This window comes from Borostomias antarcticus (genome assembly GCF_949987555.1).
Source record: "Borostomias antarcticus genome assembly, chromosome: 7".
Taxonomy (NCBI): domain Eukaryota; kingdom Metazoa; phylum Chordata; class Actinopteri; order Stomiiformes; family Stomiidae; genus Borostomias; species Borostomias antarcticus.
This window is the reverse complement of record NC_140240.1, coordinates 17,821,162-17,841,298: the sequence shown is the minus strand read 5'-3', so window position 1 is coordinate 17,841,298 and position 20,137 is coordinate 17,821,162. Positions and strand designations below refer to the sequence as shown.

General features: G+C 42.6%; 2 protein-coding genes across 3 annotated transcripts in view; one reads left to right on the top strand and one right to left on the bottom strand.

The window, feature by feature from the left end:
- The window catches only part of LOC311311444 (atlastin-2-like), a gene marked incomplete at its 5' end in the record, with an annotated part of 114,378 nt that extends 110,903 nt beyond the window's left edge, over positions 1 to 3,475 (top strand). Inside the window, one exon of one of the 2 annotated variants that reach the window (XM_084441160.1) lies at positions 2,235 to 3,475. In XM_084441160.1, coding sequence (XP_084297286.1) covers positions 2,235 to 2,342 — 108 coding nt within the window. In that variant the 3' untranslated portion in view covers positions 2,343 to 3,475. Of the gene's footprint in view, positions 1 to 1,713; positions 1,843 to 2,234 lie in introns of those variants that run through there. The other variant, XM_084441159.1, reaches the window with a different exon arrangement.
- Positions 3,476 to 4,092: 617 nt separating this feature from the next.
- eif4a3 (eukaryotic translation initiation factor 4A3) overlaps positions 4,093 to 20,137 on the bottom strand; it is a 31,555-nt gene continuing 15,510 nt past the window's right edge. The window contains exons 6-12 of the mRNA XM_084441132.1: positions 14,098 to 14,178; positions 13,682 to 13,823; positions 5,918 to 6,056; positions 5,290 to 5,405; positions 4,868 to 4,975; positions 4,455 to 4,582; positions 4,093 to 4,278 (exon numbers count right to left, since the gene is read on the bottom strand). Coding sequence (XP_084297258.1) covers positions 4,262 to 4,278; positions 4,455 to 4,582; positions 4,868 to 4,975; positions 5,290 to 5,405; positions 5,918 to 6,056; positions 13,682 to 13,823; positions 14,098 to 14,178 — 731 coding nt within the window. The 3' untranslated portion in view covers positions 4,093 to 4,261. The remainder of the gene's footprint in view (positions 4,279 to 4,454; positions 4,583 to 4,867; positions 4,976 to 5,289; positions 5,406 to 5,917; positions 6,057 to 13,681; positions 13,824 to 14,097; positions 14,179 to 20,137) is intronic.

Below are 20,137 nucleotides of genomic sequence, written 5' to 3'. Positions count from 1 at the left end.
TAGTTGTGCTTATATAGAGCATAGGCCTGTTGTGGTTTTCACATGCCATGATCTTTAGAAACGTCTTTCGAAACGAAATAGCTTCCTCACTTGCTCCAGCACGCATTCGCACAGCGTGCAATCGTTGCTCCAGCACGCTGTGCGCATGCGTGCTGGAGCAAGTGAGGAAGCTATTTCGTGTCTAAAGACGTTTCTAAAGATCATATTACAGAGGCATGTGAAAAACAACACAACAGGCCTATGCTCTATGTAAGCACAACTAGCGATTCATCAAGACAGATTGATGAAAACAACCGTTTCGCGGCAGAAAATAGATTTTTAGAAACGGCATTCTAAGTGCCCCGACCACCGACATTACATGGATATACTGGCTCGCGCTGGATATTACATTTCTTCTACATGCCTCCGAACTACACCAAAGTGATCTCGGTGAGTCAAACGTCTTATAATATGTCGTAAATAAGGTCCAGGTTGTCAAAAACGAGCATTGTCCTTTAAGAATGTCTTCCTCACATCCACAAGTAGGCTATATCTAGGACATTTTGTTAAAATCCCTTTATTTTTTAATAATTAAGTTCAAATTAAGTAGTGTTGAATATGGTTGATTTTCAGAGAAATGCCTTTTAATATGATCCTGTTAGCTATTTCCTTATTATGATGATTGACCTCCGAGTATGGCTGTCGGCTTGAGTTCTCGGTAAGAAACGGTGTCCCTCTTCCATAGACTTATGAGATAAAGACATTCCATGGCTGGTACACTCTGTGCCAAACGCAATTGTTGTGGTTAGAGATAAAGGCCTGGGCGCCGAGGCGGCGTAGGTTAACGTGACAAAACAAGGCCACAGAAGAGACCAGAGAGACAGTCTTATCGGAGAAGAAACGAGGAAGGGGGGGACACTCAAACCACATAAGAACGTTTGCAACGAGACCAATACTTTGATTTGGGTCCAGACAGCATACAGAGAGGTCAACTGTACATTAGGCCATGCCATCATCTTTTGTATGTCAAACCTTCTGGAATAAACCGCTTTTGCTTGAGGCTCAAATCCCGTGTTGGAGAGATTCATTTGGAATACACCTGAAAAGGAGACACTGGACTGTGTGAGATTGGGGGCCGTCTTTTATTGAAATCAAAACACAACGCAGAGCTGAAATAAGGACAATAATAAAAGACAACGAAAGTCATCAGTAGCCTACTCCTTTTCGTCAGTTGCTAGGTGGCTGTGGTTCAGATCCTTGTCAATTAATTCAAATATAGCCATTAGCTATTTAAAAAATAAATAGATAAAAAGTATATTAAATATGTAACGGAACAACCTTAAGTGTGATTTGGTGAATCAGGCCTACATCGTTTGAATAATGGTCTATTTACACTGGGCAGAGGCGGCGCAGCCATCGGCCACTATCGGAGCCCAATTCAGCCGATAGCGATAGCTGTAATAAGGTCCTATCGGTGCTGATTAATCGGCAAAACTAATCGCTAGACCTCTAGTCTAGGGTTAGAGTTCTATCTGCTGTAGTTACTGGATGTCCTCTATGTGCCGTTTCCTCTTTCCCTCCTAACTCTTCTTCCTTCTCTTTCTCACTTTGTGCTCACAGAGGACTCCACGAAAGGTGAGAGGTGGTCGAAAAAAACAGGATTCCGCGTCTTTTGTGTTTTGTGAAAGTCCGTTATTTCACTGCCTCTAACGTGACCCCCATTTCCTGTTGTAGGTGTTTTCCAAACTGTTTGAGGTGGCGAGAAGTCGATTCACACTGGGAAACTTGATACCAGCTCAGAGAACCAGACTGGCTTCCAACAACAATGTCAAGAAGAAAAACTAGCCATCGCCCCCACCCCACCCACACTCCGTTTCACATTGACATTTTTATGACTATATACATAATATATACTCCCCCCCTTTTTTTTTTCTTCTTTCAGTAGATCATGGTTCCCATGCCATGCTGGTCTAGATTTAAAAGCTGAATTGTACACCTGGTTCACAGTCAAAGTGTAGAATGCAGGATGGCACTTTCTTGTTTTGATTTTAAATGTATTTGGTTGTGTTTCTTTCCATTTTGAGGGGATGGTTTGGGTGGGATTTGGGGGAGGGTTATGGTTCGGTCCTGATTGTACGAATGAAGCTTCCCTTCCTCGCTCCTCCGTACTGCTTTCTCGTTTGTTTTTCCTTTTGTCTGACGTCTCCCCTCTTTCTCTCCCCTTCTGTCTTTCCCACCCTGCGGTTTCTCTCCAGGTGTTGAAGCCTCTGAGCGATCAGTATATGGAGGATAACGTTAGACTGGGTGTGGTCAACTCCATCAAAGCTTGCCTGGGTGAGCAGGTGTCGCAGCGGTCCATGTGAAAGACGCACTGACCAATCCCGCTGCTGCACATGACCCTAGAACCAAAGTTTACAGCTTTGCCCTCTATAATTGGACCTGTCCCTGGTCCTCACTTAACACTGGAGCCCAATCAGAAGGCAGACCCTTCCTCCTTTCTACCTGAGCAGACTGCTGACTGGATATCTGTACTGTACATTTCCCTCCCCCAGCAGCCAATGGACAAGCAAGTTGTATATTTTTAGTTTTATCAAGGTGGGACTGTTTTGCAGTTGTTTTAGTTATCTTGGTCAGGCAGCCTTTTAGACAACTATTTAAAACTAGCTTTTGATCTTTTACTATAAGAGTTTTCTCCTGGCTTTCTAATTTTCCTTACTTTCACTTCTCTTGAGTGAATGGACATCGATGTAAGATAAACATTTTGTTTAGATGCACTATACACAATGTCCCTCTTTGTCATTTTCAGACATTACACACCAATAAAGGTAAAACTTAAGCTAAAAAAAACACCACCAACACTGCTGCTCAACTCTGAATCGTCTCCTTACCTTCAACCTCATGGCCCCTCGTGGGTCTGAGACAACAGGATGGGTGTAGTCCATCTTGCCCTCCTATAGGCTGGGATAAAGTTAAATATTGTTGTATATCCTGTCCTTAGATCTGCATGAGGGCCCTGGGCTTTGGGGCATGGAGCCAATTTCAGAATGTGGCAAGCATCACTCAACCAGCTGTGAATCACTGTATATTTCTCTGGAACTATGAAATGTTTTTCAACCAGTAAATCGTGTTTTTTTTTTTTTCCTCTTTGGTTATTCCATCCAGACTATTGTTACCAATTGTGTGCCGTTTTGTACAGTAAAAAAAAAAAAAAACTTAAATCAACCATAGGGCATGTGTATGAAATATACATATATAAATACATTTTCTATACTTTTTTGTAGCTGGAAGAACAATGGTTTAGTGGTAGGCCACTGTGCAGTTTACCGTATGTAAAGGAATGCTTTTGTGATGTGTAAATGTCCAATGTTTATATATATATATATATATATATATTTGTAAAGTAAACTACATTGAACACTGCAATTCCACCCCAGTCCCCTGCTGGCAAAGAATGTTTATAATCATACTTCTGTTGCATTTTGAAAGTTATTTTTGTCCTTAATTTATTTTTCAATACCAGATTAAAACAATCTCCTACAGTACACTAAGAATCTCAAGATTTTGTGTGGTCATAGGATGTCACCCTTTAAAGGTTGTAGTGTTTTGTGGTTATAGAATTGATAATTTACTAATATGCAATGTGTTCCAAATGACCTTATATTACCATTTCGACCTGGTCTACTAATATCTAGTCTTAGGGGAGTTTTACCAGTATACCACATAAATGATATTGTTTTAGTTTACAGACGTGTGAAACATCGATATCCTGGCAAGGTTCAGGCCTGTACTACCAAATTCTGCTGCCACCATAATTCATTAAAAAAAAAAAGTTTCAAGTCCTTCTCCCAAACTTATTTGGAAGTAATCTTGTGTACGTCGTTCAGAACATTAGGATAACTGATTCTTGTACTCAATTGAAACCGCTTGTACTGGGACAACTAGACTTGGTGATATTATAGTAATTATGTTTTGATATCGTCTGGTGGCAGCAGATAATACATATAATTTGTAATGCACACTTAACATTTGAAAGAAATCTAAGTGCTAAATGATGAGCTTGATGATCTGTGACTAACCGCATTGAAATGTGAGGGGAAACAACAGAAACTCAAATGGCAACAAAGATTCTTTATTTACAAAAGGTCTTTACCTCAGAATAACAAGCATCAAATCGATCTTCCAAAGCTACCATAAAAAAAATAAAACAAAGACAGGGGTTCCAACAGTAAATAAAGGGATTCCAAGTGAAATCAAAGCTGTAGATGTTTTCATTGCTGTCGCCTTAGATCAAGTCAGCCACTGGAAAATAAATATATTGCATATTGTTATGTATTAAGACACTTATGGCACTTGTATATTTATAGCCTGCTAAAGTCCAAATTCACTCATGCTTGAAAGGTTGTTAAAATCCCCATAATTCAAAGTATATGGACAACATTCTAGGTGATAAATGTATTCAGAAAGATGGAACTGACCATTCATGGGCATCTCATCGATCTGGGTGGAGTAGTACTGCTCAATGTCTCGCAGGATACGGATGTCATCGTTCTTCACAAAGTTGATGGCCACACCCTTGCGGCCGTAACGACCTGATCGGCCAATCCTGTAAAAGAAGGAGAGGTGAGGGCTTGCAATTGGAACTTATGAAAACCTAATGCCTAACATGAAGATGCATTCACAAATGCATTCAAAACGAGAAGTCAAATCTAATGGTCAATGTTAGCGTTTCCTTCAAATATATGTGTATGTTGGGTAAAAGCTACGTTCATCACCATCAACTGAGCTCACAAGACTATGGAATGGTCTTGAGGCAGCCACCATCACTATTTCAGGGGACACCTTGATGGAGGTCTGGGGGTTTAGGGTCTGGAGGAGGGGAGGGACCCACCTGTGGATGTACAGCTCTCTGTTGTTGGGCAGGTCATAGTTGATGATGAGGGACACCTGGGGCACGTCCAGGCCTCGGGCCCACACGTCAGTGGAGATCAGCACTCGGCTACGGAGGACAGAGATCCACACGTTGGGCCAACATTCATCTCAGAGATAACTCATGCTAAATTACTGAGTTAGATGTGGTCATTCTAGCCCACATGCAGGATACTTCACATGTACATATAAATGGAGAACCCAATCTTGACACTTGGCTGTGATGAATTGATGGGAGATTTATCATGACCAAAAATATTCAAGCCATCTTATCAGTATAATGTTCGACTGTGCTTTGTAACAAGTAGTGTACACAAAGATTCATCACAGCAATATAAAATATTTGAAATATTTTAGGTTTAACGAGTGGTATATAGACATTACCTGGCCCCAGATCTGAACTCCTTCATGATCGACTCCCTCTCCTTCTGGGGCATGTCACCGTGCATGGACGACACTGTGAAGTTGGCCTCCCTCATCTTCTCTGTCAGCCAATCAACCTACGGCGTCAGTGAGTTGACAGAAACAGATAGAGCTCACACCGTTACAATTACAGATACTACATACTCAAAACTCTACATACTCAAACCTCTACATACAAAAAACTTGTGCATACTAAAAACTCTACATACTAACCCTATGGAAGCACAGGGCTAATAAAATACACATTAGTTTCACTGATTCCAAACATCTTTGTGCTCCAGATCCATTCATACGAGCCCTAGCTGTATTTCTACACAGAACCAATTGCAGTATACTCAGTCTGACCACAACACGGTCAATATGGAAGGTGATGAAGGAAGGGGCTGAGATTCACAGACCTTCCTCTAGGTGTTTGGTTAGCATTTACAGGTTTAGGCTAGGTTGAGTTAGAGGACTTACAGACCTTGGGTTAGGGCTAGGTTAAGTTAGAAGATTTACAGACGGGTGGTTAAGGCTAGGTTGAGTTGGAGGACTTACAGACCTTGGGTTAGGTTAGGGGACTTATAGACCTTGGATTAGCGTTACAGACCTTCCTCTTGGTGTTGCAGAAGATGACGGCCTGCGTAATGGTCAGGGTGTCGTACAGGTCACAGAGGGTGTCAAACTTCCACTCCTCCCTCTCCACGGCCACAAAGAACTGCTTGATACCCTCCAGCGTCAACTCATCACTGTGGATCAGAAGAGAGGTTAGATTTAGGGTTGCACGGTATACCAGTAGCATAAATGTACCACGGTACAAAAACACTGGTTCCAAATCAGCTTTTGAAAATACCCGTACTAAAAAAAAGTGCCTGCCACATTTAAGCTTTGTGCAGCACGAGGCGGATTCATATTAGCCAACACATTTATTTGAATACAAGTCTTGCTCTGCTGCGCCAAAGCTGTCAGTCGCTCAGTGCCTTGATCATTCAGCTAAGTGACAGTGAGAGGATCGCCTAGCGAACAGGATGGCTACAGGAGGAGTGGGAAACCCTCCCGGACCTGAACTTGCTAATAAATTTGGATCCAGAAGCGAGATATGGAAATATTTTGGCCTTGAGCCCAACGAAGAGGGCGAACCGAAAGACGCAGAATCACCGTGTGCAAACAGTGTTTGAAAACGTGCATCGCCAAAGGTGTGTGTGTGCTTGTGCTAGCCAGATGACGTTTGGTACCGTACCGCAAATTGGTACCGTTTTCGGTACCGTACCCTGAATTAAGTACAGAGTACCGTACCGCTTAGTGGTAACGGAACCTCAAATTTTGGTACCGTGACAACCCTAGTTAGACTAGCAAGCTACAACCCCTCCACCCCACCATTCTGTGATTACGTTTTTCTATTTAATTCAACTAGTAGTAATCAACTGCTTTTGGTGGAATACGTCAAGGAGACAACACTACAGGAAGGCTTAGGTCTGTTAGTTGGTCTGATTGGGTCTGTTAGGTTAGTCTATTGTCCAATGTTGCCCTCTGCTATCCACTGAACAGACCAGTTATATATTTGGAAACATTGGGGAAGCGTGCAAAAAAACTGGAAGACTTATCTGATATTAAAAGTTTTAAAATGTTCTGTTTTTCAGTGTTGCCTAATGCTACCTACCCTCTGCTGCCCACTGTTGACAACAGACTTTGTTTTAACTCTCGCCTCGGAGACAAGGTCACTACTTAGAGATTAAGTTGATGTCTATCTTCATCTATAAGCCTTTGGTTGGAGGTAATCATGGTTAACATTTCTGATTTGTTGAACAAGCTCAAATGGAAAGCATGATAAAGAACGCCAAGTGCAGTAAACCATGGGCCGTTTCAGTATTGTGTTATTACCATGGACAGTTTCAGTATTGCATTATTACCATGGACAGTTTCAGTATTGTGTTATTTCTGAACATTTATGTGGGGCCTGTTTTGTGAGTAATCCCCTCCCCATCGTGTGCAGTGTTCTGCTACCGAATCCTTTCAGATCTGTCCTAATCCCAAACCCATTCAGATCTGTCCTAATCCCTAACCTATTCAGATCCTACAAGCTAGCTACCGAACCCATTCCAATCTGCTAGCTACCGAACCCATTCCGATCTGCTAGCTACCTGCTAGCTACTAGGGATTGGACGCTTTGAAATGTTCATATCACGGTTATAGTGACCAAAATTATCAAGGTACACGGTTTTATCACGGTTAGGGATGGATCTCGTTAATTTTTATCGATACTGATACCATTATTGAGACTGCTTAACGATTCCAGTCTTTATCGATCGCACTATCGATACCCTACTTTTCTACTATTTGATGGAAAGACAAGACAACTATAAATTCTTAAAAGAACTGAATTGGCATTGTTAATTTGTGACACTACTGATGCACAGGGCATAACGTGAAAAGACAAAATGAACTAGAAAGTACATTTCCTGGAGAAAATGTGAGGTGGGCTAGCTGCTGCAGTTGTATGTACCAGCTACTGCTAGAACTACTACGGACAAGGCAATCTCCATGCACCCACCGGCGAAGACTGTGCGTCTCTAGCCCAATCAGGGGCTGAGTTGTGGGGTCTGTGGTGTGGACAGTGGCATGGTGGAGGGACTCCGCCCCCTCAGGTCAGAGCTGGTCGAGGACAGTGTACCCCTCTCCGGGCCACCTACCCGCCCGCACCGGTGAAGACCATGTGTCTCTAGCCTACTCAGGGGCTGAGTTGTGGGGCCATGGCGTGGATAGTGGCGTGGGGGTGAGACTCCGCCCCCTCAGGTCAGAGCCAGTCAGGGACAGTGTAGCCCTCTCCGGGCCACCTACCTGACTCAACCGGTGAAGACCGTGTCTCTAGCCCACTCAGGGGCTGAGTTGTGGGGCCCGTGGCGTGGATAGTGGCGTGCTGGTTAGGCCCCGCCCCCTTGGGTCACAGCTAGTCGGGGACAGTACAGTGACCTCTGGGCAATTTCAATGCATCCACCAATGAAGACTGTGTCTCTAGCCCACTCAGGGGTTGAGTTGTGGGGCCTGTGGCGTGGATAGTGGCGTGGTGGTGAGACTCCACCCCCTCAGGTCAGAGCCAGTCGGGGACAGTGTACCCCTCTCCGGGCCACCTACCTGACTCCACCATGAAGACCTCCGGGCAGTCTCCTTGCACCCACTGGTGAAGACTGTGTGTCTCTAGCTCAATCAGGGGCTGAGTTGTGGGGACTGTGGCGTGGTGGCGAGACCACCACGCCACCACGAAGAGAAAGAAACAAAGAAAGAAAGAAAGAAAGAAAGAGAGAAAGAAACAAGGAAGGATGGAAGGAAGGATGGAAGGAAGGATGGAAGGAAGGAAGGAAGGATGGAAGGAAGGATGGAAGGAAGGAAGCAAGGATGGAAGGAAGGATGGATGGAAGGAAGGATGAAAGGATGGAAGGAAGGAAGGATGCAAGGAAGGAAGGAAGGAGGGAAGGAAGGATGGATGGATGAAAGAAAGAAAGAAACAAAGTAAGAAAGATGGATGGATGGATGAAAGAAAGAAAGAAAGAAAGAAAGATGGATGGATGAAAGAAGGATGGGTGGAAGAAAGAAAGAAAGAAAGAAAGAAAGAAAGAAAGAGAAAGAAAGAAAGAAAGAAAGAAAGATGGATGGATGGATGAAAGAAAGAAAGATAGAAAGAAGGATGGATGGATGGATGGATGGATGAAAGAAAGAAAGAAAAAGAAGGAAGGAAGGAAAGAAGGAAAGAAGGAAGGATGTAAGGAAGGAAGGAAGGAAGGAAGGAAAGAAAGGAAGGAAGGAAAGATGGAAGGATGGATGGAAGGAAGGAAAGGAAGGTAGGATGGATGGAAGGAAGGATGGAAGGAAGGAAAGATGGATGGAAGGAAGGATGGAAGGATGGATGGAAGGAAGGAAAGGAAAGGAAAGGAAAGGAAAGGAAAGGAAAGGAAAGGAAAGGAAAGGAAAGGAAAGGAAGAAAGGAAGGAAGGAAGGAAAGAAGGAAGAAAGGAAGGATGGAAGGATGGATGGAAGGAAGGAAGGGAAGAAAGGAAGGATGGATGGAAGGAAAGAAGGAAGGAAGGAAGGGAAGGAAAGATGGATGGAAGGAAGGAAGGAATGAATGAATATGAATGCTACCACAATAGTCATAAAAGGGTGCCTGTACAGAGAGCCTGCACGTGTCCCCAAATTCAAATCCCAACTGACACTGTGAGCATCCTCTCATTCACTTCAATGGAAAGGCATGTCCGATTCAGACAGCTCTCTCTCAAAAAGTATAAATGTCACAGCCTAGATATTGACACCGTAGGAATCCTGAGAAAATGCTGAACATTTTAGGATATGATATGTCCGTGTAGCTTAAAAACTGTAGGCATGGCGACGAGTTAGAAAAAGGGTAAAAATACAAAATTAGCAGCTCAAAAGGTAGAGTGTGTGGGCCCATACATTTCAATGGAGAGCGCAGTTGCCGAACAAATCGTCATACAGCGAAAACTATAAGTCACACGGCTTAGATACTTACATTGTACGAATCAGCACAGTTATGGGAACGTTTCGATATATAATATGTGTATGAGCTGTTAAAACTGTAGGCATAGCGACAAGTTAGAAAAAGAGTAAAAATGCAAAATTAGCAGCTCAAAAGCTAGAGTGTGTTGCCATACGTTTCAATGAGGAGCGCAGTTGCCGAACAAATCGTCATACAGCGAAAACTATAAGTCACACTGCTTAGATACTTACATTGTACGAATCAGCACAGTTGTGTGAATGTTTTGATGTATAATATGTGTGTGAGCTTTAAAAACTGTAGGAGTGCCAGCAGTTTACAAAATGTGTGAATATTTTCAAAGCAACTGCTGCCACCACTCTAAAAACATAAAATTTCTGAACATTCCAAAAGCATTTCAAGCAGTTTCAATAGGACAAAAAAATGTTTTAAAAGTTAAATTTCTTAAAAACTATAAAAAATATCAAAAATCTGAATGGATCCGTTCAAGAGCTGAACGTCATGAACATTTTAAAGTTTGAATGAAGTTTCTAGCACAAAGTATGAAGAACTAGTTAACGTCCAAAAAAGCGGGGAGAATAATAAAGAAAGAAAGAAAGAAATAGTGGGAATATCACAAGTTGGGCTAGCTTCTGCAAGCTAGCCCACCTAATAATAATAAAGAAAGAAATAGTGGGAATATCACAAGTTGGGCTAGCTTCTGCAAGCTAGCCCACCTAATTATACTGCATATAAATTCAATAAAGTAGCCTATAGGCTATGCTTTACATAACATACCATTACATAACAAATGGCTGCTCTTTACACAGTATTAGAGAAAGACAATCTCCCTCCCTCTTTCCATCCCCTTCTTCCCTCTCTCCATCTCCCTCTCTCCCACTCTGTCCCCCTCACTACAGTATACTTTACACAATAAAAACTCGACATGACCAGCACTGCAGCTTGCTAACGTTAACCAGCTAGTGCTATAGCATTGTACATGCAAGTGCTATGCTATACACTAGGGCTGTATATCATCTTGGATTTCGCGATACGATACGCATCACGATACACAGGTCACGATTCGATACGTATCACGATACAGAGGTCACGATACAATACGATACGTATTGCGATACACACATCATTTACTGAAAGATTTTAAGTGTTCAAGACTGAAAACTGAATGGCTCAAATGCACTATATAGATAACTCAAACTCAATGACTGGACAGAGAGCTAGCTAATAAATATTTTACATTTGATATCCATGCTTTTTAAACTGTCAACATTGTAGTATTTATGGTTTTTCAAAATTATTTATATGTATGCTTTTTTAACTTAATATTGTAGAATATGCTTTTTAAACTGGATTTAAAAATTTAAATAATTTTTATTTTATTTTTTCTATATATTTTTAAATTTTACAGCGCCCGGCTGTATCGATACTCCGGGCTGAAAGATCGATACAGTATCGCGAGACTACGTACCGCGATGCATCGTTGTATCGATACAATCCTACAGCCCTACTATACACTATTAGGCTATTTTACGTTGACATTGACAGTCCTTAAATCTAGATGTCTCTTTGCAAGCTAGATTCCCTCTGTCATCCACGTGTTAAAGGCTACAAAAACGTTGTAGTATAACAGACTACAGTATAACTTAGACTACAGTGGGTCATTCATTCATTCACTAGTTGTGCCCAGCAGAGTAGGGGGACTCGACTCAAGTCGCAAATTTTGAGGACTTGGGACTTGCTTGAACATTGAAAGACTTGACTTTGACTTGAGACAGATGACTCAAAAGGACTTGACTATAATAAAATTATTATAGCCTAGATATTGAGAAGTCATGTTTTGTTTTTTGAAGCATGGTTGTGTGATTTCTAATACAACGCTTGCAAACCTGGCAACCTACCAGGACGCTGCAGACCAGCGAAGCCAGTAACGTTACTCTCCGGGGAAGCTAACATGGAGGGGGCTTGTCCGAAAATTATAAAATTTGGATTCAAAGAGTATGTTGTTGAGGAAGCAAGTAAGAAGAGAACAGCGGTGTGCAAGGTCTGCAGCACTAAAATCAGGGACATCACAATGCCGTTCTGTCTGTCTGTCTCTCCCTCCCTCTCTCCCTCCCATATATATTTTAATCTATTATATATAGATTTTTTTCACCATACCCCCCATATCCCTTTAAAGGCTCTGTAGTTTTTATTTTACCATTACTCAGTTTTTGGCTTTGATGCAATGAAACAAAGACAATGACTGTAATATGAGAAGCATTTTAGACTGACATGTTAATAGGCCAATGAATGTTAGTAGCAGTCATAATTGGTTACAAAAATGTATATCCTTAAGTCTGAGGTTAAAATAGGATGCACACAATTGTTCCTGGTTGTTCCCCACAATGGTTGTTCTGGTTCCAGCAGTTAGTGATACCTTTACTCCTGTAGTGAGACCCGCCTGTCTGATGACCTCAGTAACTCAGTTAAGTGGCATCTTTTGGAAACGTTAAGTATAATATAATCAAAGAGAAATTGAGTTGATTGTTTTGATTCAACATGTGTCTTGATTCAACATGTGTTTTATTGGTTTGATGTGTCTGCGCATGTACACCTATTTAGATAGGGAATCCAAGATATAATAGTGAACTCCTAATGAATGAATGAACAGTATTCAATAAGGCTATATCTAAGCCTGTTGTACATTATGGATAGAATGTTACTATTGAATCTCATTGAAAATAAAATAAAATTTATGACCACTGTCTTTGAACAGATTTATGGGGAAACTGGGGTAGATCATCAGAATTCCATATGCCTTCACTTGTGACTTGCTTGACAGAGCAATGACTTGACTTGCTTGACTTATAGCAGGGACTTGACTTGCTTGATTCTTACCACAGTAACTTGGGACTTGCTTGAGACTTGAAGGTTAAGACTTGAGACTTACTTGTGACTTGCACATGGGTGACTTACTCCCACCTCTGGTACCCAGTAATGTAAGGTCACTGCACGGAGCTAGCAAGCTAACGGTAGCTAACTTTAGGTATAGCTGGCTAGCTGCAATACGTTACTACTAGTCTAATGAATGAACCACTGTAAGTTATAGCTTTAGCCAGCCGATGACAGAGGGAATCTAGCTAGCAAAGAAGACATCTAGCACTAGATTTAAGTGCTGTCAATGTCAACGAATGGCAGGTGCGCACAGCATGCATACCTGGGGTGGTAGAAGAGGACGAGGGAGTTGGTCTGTCTCGCACTTTGAGACTATCAAATGTAGTGCATGTCCCAATTCTAATCTGATGGGCACCATTTAAGTTCTTTAGCATAGACGTTGTATTTACCCCCTTGCAGGAAAATATCTTAGAGCACAGGTTGCATTTCGCATCCTCCTTTTCTTTCACTTTTGTGAAATGTAACCACGCCTTAGATCGCTTTGTGCGCTCAGCTATTCTCTCCGCCAAAATAGCCTACATCTCACTTTCGGCCACGCCGCTAGTGTTGTTGTTTTCGCCTGAAGTCAAAACTCTGCCAACGCGCTTTTCCTCGGAAATTGAAGGGGGATGAGGGTCAGAAAGCATTTAGCATGTTTTTCAAAGTCAGACAGCATTTAGTATGATTTTTCAGTGACGTAGTCATGCACGGTTATCTTTTTTTTCATATTTTTTTTTATGCATGGTTATCTTGATAAATGAAAATTTAACCGGTTGTACTGTTTTCACTGCGGTTCACTGTGACACCGCTAACCGTCCCATCCCTACTAGCTACCGAACACATTCTGATCTGCTAACTACCGTACCATTCAGATCCAATGAACTGCCCCAATAGGAGAATTGTAACCCATAGCAATAGGAGGACAACTGGGAGAGTTGTAACCATAGCACCCACCGTTTGACCAGGATGCGGATGGGGTCGGTCATGAACTTGTTGGTCATCTCCAGGATCTCGTGGGGCAGTGTGGCGCTGATCAGACACACCTGGGTGGCGGGGGGCAGATACCGGTACACGTCGTAGATCTGCTCTTTGAAACCTGCGATGGGATGTTAATGTTTAAGCTATGACATCAGACAGGTTAGAAGCTCACGGTGCTATTCTAACCAGTTACCCTAATATAACCCTGCTATTCTAACAAGGTTGACAGAAAGCCTCAGAACCAGTTACCCTAATATAACCCTGCTATTCTAACGAGGTTGAAAGACAGTCTAACCCTGCTATTCTAACAAGGTAAACAGTATTCTAACAAGGTTCAAAGTATTCTAAAGAGGTTGACAGTATTCTAACAAGGTTGACACACAGCCTCTCACCCTTGTTCAGCATCTCGTCAGCCTCGTCCAGGACCAGCATCTTGATGGCACGGGTCCGCAGACTCCTCCTGCGAATCATGTCTGCCAGGGAGACGGGTAAAAAGGGGTCAGAGACACCACGAGGATAACCTCAACGTTCCGTAGCGCCTTAGAACTCCATATGAACGTCTTACATAAAAACACCATCTTGCACAAACATACGCTGGCATGGAAGCAATACAGCAACTAGGGCTGCAAGCAGCAGAGAGCGGGCCGGGGTGCGGCGCCGTTAAAGGCTGTGCTATTTCGGTGTCCAGTACTGAGAGAAACTTCCTGTCACCAGTAGGTGGCGCTCTAAGCGTGATTCAATACCGACGCATAGATGTGTTCAGGATGAAGTGTGAGAAATGTTGTGTAAATCAGACAATGTATGTAGGAGTTATGATGACTTGATAACTTTTGATCACAAAGGCCTTAAGATGAAGCTGACCGAATATAAAGTTGATCGGATGAAATCTGTAGGAGTAGTTTGTTGAAGTACGAGGCATGGAAATGGTAAAAACAAGGGAAAAATGGCACATTAAGAGCAAAATGGCTGACTTCCTGTTGGATGTTGGGTATAGGTCCAAGAGAAATTTTAGTGTCTCGATGAACTACATATGCCCACCAAATTTTGTTCGCCTACATCAAACTGAAAGGTGGGGCTCGCCATTTTAAATTTTCCAGGGGGCGCTCTTTTGTCGTTTTGCCACGCCCATTTCCGTCACCCATGAATTATCAAATTTTTAACCGGGACTGACGTATCTGCAAAGTTTCATCCGTTTTCATCGATGTTTAGGCCGCCAAAAAGGCATTTGTTTGGGGAGAAGAAGAACAAGAAGGTAGAATAATAATCCTTCGAAATTCAATAGGGCCTCGCACCGCCAGTGCTCGGGCCCTAACTAGTGCTGCGAGCAGCAGCGAGCGGGCCCTCGCACCCCACGCGTGTCGGGGTGTGGCGCCGTTAAAGGCTGTGCTATTTCGGTGTGCAGTACTGAGATAAACTTCCTGTCACCAGTAGGTGGCGCTCTAGGCGTGACTCAATACCGAAGCATAGATGTGTTCAGGACGGTACCTTGATGAAGCGTGAGACATGTTGAGTAAATCGGATAACGTATGTAGGAGTTATGAGTACTTCCTGTTTCACCAGTAGGTGGCGCTGTAAGTGTGACTCAATACCGACGCATAGATGTGTTCAGAAGGTGACCTTCACGAAGCGTCAGCAATTTGGTGCAAATCGGATGATGTATGCAGGAGTTATGAGGACTTCCTGTTTCACCAATAGGTGGCGCTATAAGTATGACGCAATACTGACACAGATGTGTTCAGGACAGAACCGTCATGAAGCGTGAGATAAATCGGACAAATCGGATAATGTATGGAGGAGTTATGAGGACTTCCTGTTTCACCAATAGGTGGCGCTATAAGTATGACGCAATACTGACACATAGATGTGTTCAGGACAGAACCGTCATGAAGCGTGAGATATATCGGACAAATCGGATAATGTATGGAGGAGTTATGAGTACTTCCTGTTTCACCAGTAGGTGGTGCTATAAGTATGACGCAATACTGACACAGATGTGTTCAGGACAGAACCGTCATGAAGCGTGAGATATATCGGCCAAATTAGATAATGTATGGAGGAGTTATGAGGACTTCCTGTTTCACCAATAGGTGGCGCTATAAGTATGACGCAATACTGACACATAGATGTGTTCAGGACAGAACCGTCATGAAGCGTGAGATATATCGGACGAATTGGATAATGTATGTAGGAGTTATGAGGACTTCCTGTTTCACCAATAGGTGGCGCAATAAGTATGATGCAATACTGACACAAAGATGTGTTCAGGACAGAACCTTCATGAAGCGTGAGATATATCGGACAAATTGGATAATGTATGGAGGAGTTATGAGGACTTCCTGTTTCACCAATAGGTGGAGCTATAAGTATGACGCAATACTGACACATAGATGTGTTCAGGACAGAACCGTCATGAAGCGTGAGATATATCGGACAAATTGGATAATGTATGGAGGAGTTATGAGGACTTCGTGTTTTATGGCGAAATGTCAAACTTTGGCGGGGCGCCACGGCAAGGGTGTTTGGTGAAAACTCAATTTTTTTGATAACTTTTGATCACAAAGGTCTTAACCCTCTTAGCGCCAAAGTCGCATTTCTGCGACAAGCTGCGTTACTGATTAAAATAGTGATTTTATGATATTTACACGCTGAAACCTCGATTTTCCCGCCACCACTAGATGGCAGACATGTATAACTTTGCTCTCGATTGAGTATGACACCATCTTCCAATGCAATATAGTTGAGAATCTCATTACGAGTTCCCTATTTTATACACGGGGCGCGCCAGCGCTCCTAAATACCATATGTTCTTTAGGACGGCATATTTCTGAAATAGTTTGACCTAGAGACAAGCGTTTTTTTACCTGTAAAAGTAGACAAATTGCGCTGTCTGGCAAGCTTCGGTTCATCCATTTGTGTAGCCGACTTCCGTATTTACGTCCAACCACAAAGTTGTAAACTATGGGGATAGGTTGCTTTGCCTGGTGCAGTAGCCTACTTTGTCTATCCATGTGGATGGGGATATACAATTACTAGAAAATACCAGGATGGAGAGTTCGATTGCAAGATAGCCTACCGTCTAAAGTTGAGTTTTTGCGTTGTGTTTGTACAAATAACACATCCCACGTACAACAAAATAATCTCGACAAATCTAGCGACTTTTCCTGGTCATTTGGGAATGATTTAGATGACGAAGCCCTGCGCATTCCGTGGTTCACGTTACAACCGATTTCCCCAGAGCTGAGGGTAAGTCTCATCCTCTCCATGACACTCGGCCAGTCTGACTAGATAGCGTCATATTTCCAGATCAGACACCGTGGCCGCTCGGAGGAAGAGCAGCCTGCAAATGAATCGCGCGCGCACAACTTATGACCAATCACAACAATGATTTTGTACAGTTACAGTAAGCACAGTATATTTATAGATATGTTTTTGTCCTCTTTCACGTTTACTATAAATACACACGATGACTGTTCATTCAGTTGTGGGTTGAGCGGAGCGGAGCAGTTATTGAGAGAGCAGCTGAAGCAGTCGGAGTAGATTATTGCGTTGGAAAAACGCCAAATGGCTGCCAGAAGGTTCAATTGTGAGCAAGTTTTGGATGATATTTGTCCATGGGGCTGGTAGAGAAATGAGAGATTGAGGATTACTGGGCAGTTTTGGCCAACTTTTACACCTGGATTTGGCAAAGTGATCTAGGAACAGATTTGAAATCATTCTGTCATTTCTGCATTTTGTAAACAATGTTGAGTAGGCCTATTTTGAGAGGGGACAGCAGGGCCAGTGTGTGGCTCTGTGTGCTGTGCCTTGCAATGAGAGGTACCACACTCTGAAAAACTAAACAGTGTCACCTGGATAGATAGGTACACTGGATAGATGGGTACACAGGCCTCTGCGGCTAAGAGACGCCTTCTGTTTACATGAGTGATGCTACTATGTGGCATAGTAATTAGTTTGTTTACTACTGTTGGCTTACCATTTTCTGTTTCCCTGTTCATTTGATATTTGGATAACATAACAAATGGACAGAGGTGGGGAAATTTGTTGAAATAAGTTCAAATTGATTCAAAATATCCCATATTTCCTTGAAAAATGGCATAATTCAAGTTGACCGCCACCCTATGACATCATAATATGCAAATTAGTTAGATAAATTTAGACCCAACATAAACTTTGGATCATTCTCAACATTTGTCTCATTTACAGTGAGTCTCTATCTCTAACCACTTTAAAGCCACACTCTTTTGAAATTTCGATGTCAAAATATTGTTTAAAAAGAAAAAAAAACTGGCGCCAAGAGGGTTAAGATGAAGCTGACCCGATATGAAGTTGATCGGATGAAATCTGTAGGAGGAGTTCGTCGAAGTACGAGGCATGGAAATGGTCAAAAAAAGGACAAAATGGCACATTAAGAGCAAAATGGCGGACTTCCTGTTGCATGTTGGGTATAGCTCCAAGAGACATTTAAGTGTGGCTCGATGAAATACATATGCCCACCGAATTTCGTTCGCCTACATCAAACTGAAAGGTGGGGCTCGCCATTTTAAACTTTCCAGGGGGCGCTCTTGAGCCGTTTTGCCACGCCCATTTCCGTCACCAATGAAATATCCGATTTTCACCGGGACTGATGTATCTGCAAAGTTTCATCCGTTTTCATCGATGTTTAGGCCGCCAAAAAGGCATTTGTTTGGGGAGAAGAAGGAGAATAATAATCCTTCGAGTTTCAATAGGGCCTCGCACCGCCAGTGCTCGGGCCCTAATAATAACTAGGGCTGCGAGCAGCAGTGAGCGGGCCCTCGCACCCCATGCGGGTCGGGGTGTGGCGCCGTTAAAGTGTGTGCTATTTCAGTGTCCAGTACTGAGAGAATCTTCCTGTTACCAGTAGGTGGCGCTCTAAGCGTGACTCAATACAAACGCATAGATGTGTTCAGGACAGTACCTTGATGAAGCGTGAGAAATGTTGTGTAAATCGGACAATGTATGTAGGAGTTATGATGACTTCCTGTAAGCAGTAGGTGGCACTATTAGTATGACTCAATGCTCATGCACAGATGTGTTCAGGATGCGACCTTCATCAACCCTGAGCAATTTGGAGTAAATCGGATAACGTATGTAGGAGTTATGAGGACTTCCTGTTTCACCAATAGGTGGCGCTATAAGTATGATGCAATACTGACACAGATGTGTTCAGGACAGAACCGTCATGAAGCGTGAGATATATCGAACGAATTGGATAATGTATGTAGGAGTTATGAGGACTTCCTGTTTCACCAATAGGTGGCGCTATAAGTATGATGCAATACTGACACATAGATGTGTTCAGGACAGAACCGTCATGAAGCGTGAGATATATCGAACGAATTGGATAATGTATGTAGGAGTTATGAGGACTTCCTGTTTCACCAATAGGTGGCGCTATAAGTATGATGCAATACTGACACATAGATGTGTTCAGGACAGAACCGTCATGAAGCGTGAGATATATCGGACAAATCTGATAATGTATGTAGTAGTTATGGGGACTTCCTGTTACACCAATAGGTGGCGCTATAAGTATGACGCAAAACTGACACATAGATGTGTTCAGGACAGAACCGTCATGAAGCGTGAGATATCGGACAAATCGGATAATGTATGGAGGAGTTATGAGGACTTAATGTTTCACCAATAGGTGGCGCTATAAGTATGATGCAATACTGACACATAGATGTGTTCAGGACAGAACCTTCATGAAGCGTGAGATATATCGGACGAATCGGATAATGTATGTAGGAGTTATGAGGACTTACTGTTTCACCAATAGGTGGCGCTATAAGTATGACGCAATACTGACACATAGATGTGTTCAGGACAGAACCGTCATGAAGCGTGAGATATATCGGACAAATTGGATAATGTATGTAGGAGTTATGAGGACTTCCTGTTTCACCAATAGGTGGCGCTATAAGTATGACGCAATACTGACACATAGATGTGTTCAGGACAGAACCGTCATGAAGCGTGAGATATATCAGACAAATTGGATAATGTATGTAGTAGTTATAAGAACTTCCTGTTTCACCAATAGGTGGCGCTATAAGTATGATGCAATACTGACACATAGATGTGTTCAGGACAGAACCGTCATGAAGCGTGAGATATATCGGACAAATTGGATAATGTATGGATGAGTTATGAGGACTTCCTGTTTCACCAATAGGTGGCGCTATAAGTATGACGCAATACTGACACAGATGTGTTCAGGACAGAACCGTCATGAAGCGTGAGATATATCGGACAAATTGGATAATGTATGGAGGAGTTATGAGGACTTCGTGTTTTATGGCGAAATGTCAAACTTTGGCGGGGCGCCACGGCAAGGGTGTTTGGTGAAAACTCAATTTTTTTGATAACTTTTGATCACAAAGGTCTTAAGATGAAGCTGACCTGATATGA